The sequence below is a fragment of the Trematosphaeria pertusa genome (genome assembly GCF_010094035.1).
Source record: "Trematosphaeria pertusa strain CBS 122368 unplaced genomic scaffold BU26scaffold_25, whole genome shotgun sequence".
NCBI lineage: Eukaryota > Fungi > Ascomycota > Dothideomycetes > Pleosporales > Trematosphaeriaceae > Trematosphaeria > Trematosphaeria pertusa.
This window is the reverse complement of record NW_022987236.1, coordinates 573,551-579,156: the sequence shown is the minus strand read 5'-3', so window position 1 is coordinate 579,156 and position 5,606 is coordinate 573,551. Positions and strand designations below refer to the sequence as shown.

General features: G+C 34.6%; 1 protein-coding gene across 1 annotated transcript; it reads right to left on the bottom strand.

The window, feature by feature from the left end:
* Window positions 1-6: 6 nt before the first annotated feature.
* Window positions 7-1,199, bottom strand: BU26DRAFT_511733 (uncharacterized protein; the record flags this gene model as incomplete). Its single annotated transcript, XM_033827327.1, has 8 exons — window positions 7-120; window positions 159-271; window positions 325-328; window positions 385-431; window positions 515-522; window positions 1,010-1,038; window positions 1,073-1,082; window positions 1,157-1,199. Coding segments are annotated over 8 exons (368 nt in total), but the record flags the coding sequence as incomplete, so codon positions are not given.
* Between the last annotated feature and the right edge of the window lie 4,407 nt (window positions 1,200-5,606).

Sequence of the window (5,606 nt, the reverse complement as noted above, 5' to 3'; positions counted from 1 at the left end):
CCTAACCCTAACCCTAACCCTAACCCTAACCCTAACCCTAACCCTAACCCTAACCCTAACCCTAACCCTAACCCTAACCCTAACCCTAACCCTAAAAACCTAAAAGGTCGCTCGCGTGCGCTAGAGAGAAAGGTAGAGTAGTTAGCAGTAATACGCACTCTAAGAATAGCCTGCTATAACAGCCTATAAACGGTAGCGTATTAGTTACTATAGAGGTAGTAGTCGTAGAGCTGCTTAGAGGCGTCTCTACTATTTTCGTGCAACTGTAGCGCTATTAACTATTCTTTAGGCCTCTAGCGGATAGCTTCTCTAGATCTCTCTTACTTTACTATAGTTCTAGTAGGTATTGTCGTAGCTATAGGTGCGAGTAGAAACTTCTCTTACCTAGAGCGCGCGTTTAGGTAGAAAATAGGCCTTCTAGGTAAGAGAGGCTAGGCTGTATATCTACAAGCAGGCCTACGCAACAAGTTAGAATAAATAGAGCTCTAGGTAAGGTAATTAGGGTTTTACTTACTATACAGACTAAATTACGGTAGTATTAGGGCGTATACGACTAGCGTGTAGAGAGACTAGGGCGATAGAAGCGCGTAGAAGCAAGAGAAGCGAGGGTAGTAGAAGAAAGAAAAAGAGAATAAGGTAAAAAGAAGAGAGAAGAGAATAGAAGGTAGTAGATAGAAAGAAATTTTCTAAATAAATAGTAGCGCTCTAACTATATAACGTAGACAGTAGAGTAGTATAGTAGTAGTAGAAGTAAAAGTAACGTTAGATTAAAGGCTAGCAAAGTAATAGTAAAGGCGAGAGCGTTTCTAAGAAAGAGATCTAGTAGAGAGCTATATAGGTAGTACTAGAATACTAGTAGAAACTCTATAAGAAACTCTTTTTATTCTATTACTCTAGAGGCGCTATATAACAACGCGCTTTATTTCTTTTCTCCCCCTTCTCTCTAGTTTCTGTCTTTCTTAGCGGCTTGCCTATTAACTATACATAAAAGCAGAACCTAAATTCTTACTATCTAGGGCTAAAGAGGTACTAGAATAGCTTTATTAGATATTAGTAGATTGTAGCATCTAACAAGTGTAACACTACGTAAGAGTTAGCTTATAGGTAGTAAGAGAATATCTAAGAGTAGTAGGTCTAGCAAGCCTTCTATACTTACTATTTAGCCTAAAACTTAAGCACGCGTTCTCTATACTACACATCTCTACACGCTATTATATACCTTAGAATTATATAGATCTACTAGCAGCTTATTAGTATCTACCTACGTTAGGTTGCCTGCGTGTAGTTACACTAATAGCTTTAGGTAAAGATACTTAACGCGCAAGCGCTAAATCGCGTTATTAAGCGCTTAGACGAGCTCTAGCTAGTTTAAGATATTCTACTACTTAGCTAACTAGGTATAGAACTCTTAGATTGTAATCTTACTCTTAAATAGCAAATTATAAAGCGCGTTAAACCTACTACTAAGCTATATATTAAGAATCTAATATATATGCTTAATAGCGCCTAGTATTACGTAGTATAGGTTCTTAAAGTTCTTTAGTAGGCGCGCTAGTAGCTTCTTTAGCATATAGATATATATAGTTACTTTTATATAGGCTTTCTTACTAGTGTACGCTTATAAGAGCAACAAGATAAGGTAGCTATTTTTAAGGTAGAAGTAGAGCGTTTATAGAGAGAGGGCGTATAGGTCTAGAGATAAGGTACTAAAGAGTAGAGTGTAATCTTACATGCTAAGTAGGTCGCTAGAGATACTAAGTAGAGTAGTCTTTACTTTAGTTTTATTATAGGCGTAGAGCGTAGCAGAGACAGCTTCTTAGGTTACAGCTAGCAGAAGGGGTAGAAGAATAGGTTTTAGCGCCTAGCTCTTTCTACGTTTATAGAATGTAGCTCTACGTAATAGACTTTATAGAGACGTCTTTCTATAAAGAGCTAATAGGTCTTATACACGTGCTCTCTTCTTATTACTAGAGGTATTATCTAGCTCTTCTAGGTGTTGCTACTCTAGCTTAGAAGACTAGTTAGAGTTAGATGCTTTATTATAGTTATTGTTAACTATTTTATTATATACTATACTCTCTACTTACTCTATACGTCTTTACTTACTAGTTACCTATTAACTACATAAGTTATAGTATTTCTATAGTACCTTAAGAATAGTTAGTATTCTCTTAATCTAGAATCTAGCGTATACTAGGTTAGTAGATAGTGTTTAAATAATATTCTACGTTAGGTCTATCTCTATTATTATACGCTATTACTGTGCTATTTAACTAGCCTTTACTCTACTTATATTAATACCTGTTAGAAAGCCTCTATAGATATATAATATTCGCATGTTATCTAGACTAAAGATAGAGAATATCTATTTTATTTATACTAGTTTAGACTAGGCGCTATAGTCTACTTACGTTGTAGCTAAGTTGTTTAGCAAGGCTTTTACAAGTGTTAAAGCTTTATTAAAGTTATAGTATAGAATAGCTTAGATGTATTACCCCGCTATAACGCGCAGCGTTCTTCTAAAATATTAAATAATCTTCTCTACTAGCCTAGGTAGGGCTTACTCTCTAATACTCTATTTAATCTCTTCTACCTTTATAGTGTAGGTTGCCTTCTAGGCCTAATTTAGTTATTTACTATCTAGTTTAAATAGAGGCGCTACTTAATTAACCTATAGTCTAGACGCCTAGCTAGAGTAGTGCTTTGTTAATTCTTTCTACTTAGCGCAGGTAACTTCTATAGTTAGTAGAGCAACGCTACCTCTCTCTACTAGTATCTAGGTAACGCTATTAAAGAATAGTACTTCTATTCTAGTAATTACCTTATTAGACAGCCCTACTATATAGATAAAAGTATTAGCTAGCCTATTACCTACTAGATAAGCCTAACGCAACTATAGTGTATCTATAATAGATAGGTTATATAACTAGATATATATCTACGCTAGAATTATTAGAAGGTATCTAATGTTAGAGTTAGCCGCCTAGTAGTCTACCGTGTAATTATAGATAGTCTAATAGGTAAATTACTATACTCTTACCTTATGCGTCTTAGCTTTAATAAGTACTATAGAGACTCTAATACTTCTATAAAGGCTATTATAACCTACGTCTAGATACGAGTATTTATATATATTAAGTATAGGCACGTAGAGTAACTATACTCTAAACTTAGTAGAAATCTATAGTATTCTCTATCTCTTAATAGAGTTTTATAGACTAAGCCTATAGCAACGCTAGAGCTATAGCTCGTCCTAAATAACTCGTGTAGAGAACTAGTTAGTAACTTAGCTATAGACCTAGCAGCGGCTATACTAGATAGATAGTATTTACTCTAGTGTAAAGCAGCCTAGAGAGAAGCGTAGTATCTATGCTAGTGCTATAGTAAAGATAGTATTTAGCTTCTACTCTACTACGAGAGTAATATTACCTATACTAGATATAGAGTTTATAGCCTACATAGCTACCTCTACCTCTAGTATCTACTAGTTATATTTAGCAAGCTAGAAGTTATTAACATATTTAGTAGATAGGCACTAGTAGCCTTAGTGCTCTAGCGTGTTAGGCGCTACTTCTAGCTCTAGAAGTAGCGTATAGCTAATAATTTCTAATAGGTTGCTAGGTAACACTAGAAGTAGTAGAAAGTTTATTCTAAGCTCTTACCTATTACTAAAGAAAGCTATATCTAAGTAATAGATAGAAGAGTAGATACGTATTTTATTATTCTACTAGTACTATAGAATATATCTATAGTTTAGCTTAGACGGCTACTACTCTACTAGCTAAAGCGTAGCCTATAGCTAAAGCTACTTCTAAGAGTAGGTAGAGACTTTAAATAAGAGATTCTAGAAAGGTAGGTATCTCTTAAGCTATAACGTAAACTACTCTTTAATAATATTATACTCTTTTACTTGCGCTAGACCTCTAGCGCGTAGAATATTTCTAGCCTTAGTAGATATATCTACACTCTCTACTCTTGTACTAGTCTAAGAGTAGATAGATATATTAATAGTAGGCTGCCTATTCTAGAATATAGAGCCTTAAAGCTAAGATACCTAGATATAGTTACACGTTATCTTACGTAGAATAGTAGTATAGCTATTTAGTTCTACTTGCTTAAAACTAAGGTTAAGCTAGAAGTCTAAGAGTAGAATATAGTTCTAATTCTAGTAGCGCTCTATTATAGCTATAAATACCTTCTAAACTATAGTAAACGTTTTCTACTTACTAAAGGTAGCTAGTTTTGTATTATACTTAGATAGAATAATTATAGACTAGTTAAACGCGTTACTAGAAAGATAGGTGTCTTATATATTACATGCAAGTAGAATTATATAGTTCTATAGGTTACTAAGTAGATCTAAGGCTACTAGAATCTAGACGTTAACCTAGCTACTAGTTAACTCTATATTAGTAGCTATAATCTTACTCTTTACGTTTATCTTAATACGTATTTCCTTCTATAAGTAGAGATAATAGTATCTTATGCTATAAGAGTAGACTACGTCTAATATAGAAAGAAGAATACATTCTATTTAGAGAGCTATAGTATAGTTGTTAAGGTGCTAGATAGAAGCCTAAACCTTCTATCTATTAGAGGTAGTGTATACTAACAGTATACTAGAGAAGAAGACGTAGTAGTTCTATTCTCTAGCTACGTAGAATAGCGTATTCTTATAGCGCGTAAGGTTTACGTAGTAGAAGAAAATATACTAATCTACCTAGACTATCTATGTAAAGAAGAAGTAGAAATAGATCTCTATATTATACCTATTATGCCTAAAGACGCGTAGATAGAAAGGTAAGAAGATAATACTATTAACGTTAAACTACTCTTAGATGTTAAAGAGTCTATACGCGTCTTAGTGCTTACGCTTAGAGGTATTAAAGCTAAGTAATAGAGGCTGCGGAGGCTTCTGTATAGCGTCTAGGTAGACTCTAGTTAGTAAAGCCTTCTAATTTAGATAGATAGACGTATTTCTATTATATAATTCTATTAGTTTTAGTAAGCTTAATAGCGCGTACCTATGTAAGGCAAGTGCTAGTACCTAGCCTAGACTTCTACAAAGAAGCTTAGTAATACGCTAGAGCGTAGACTCTTCTAGTTACTTAAGACGCTTTTATTCTTTGTTTCTGTAAGTATAATTGTGCCCTAGATAGTAGATAATCGCCTGTATAGCAGCTTCTTAGGCTAGTAATAGAGCGCTGTTAGCATTGTCTTTAACACTATAGTAAAGCGAATTTAGAGAAGAGAAGGGCTTAGCGCTAAGCGCTCTACTAGTATAGAAGTAGGTATAAGTATAGGTAGAAGTATTGCTAGAGGCAAAAACAGAGCCTAAAGTAGTTATAGAGGGGCTAGTCTTAAGGTTATAGCTTGCTAAAGAAGTAAATAGCTTCTAGAGTATACCTCTAGGTTCTAGTAGCGTAGTAAGAGCGCCTGTAGAGCTAACCTAGTTACTATGCTAGCTATACGGCTAGTTATAATCTAAAACGCTGTTAGACTACCTAGCTAGAAACTACCTAGCTAGCGATAAAAACCTAGTAGAGAGTAACGCAGGCTCTTCTAGCTCTTCTAGCTCTTCTAGCTCTTCTAGCTCTTCTAGCTCT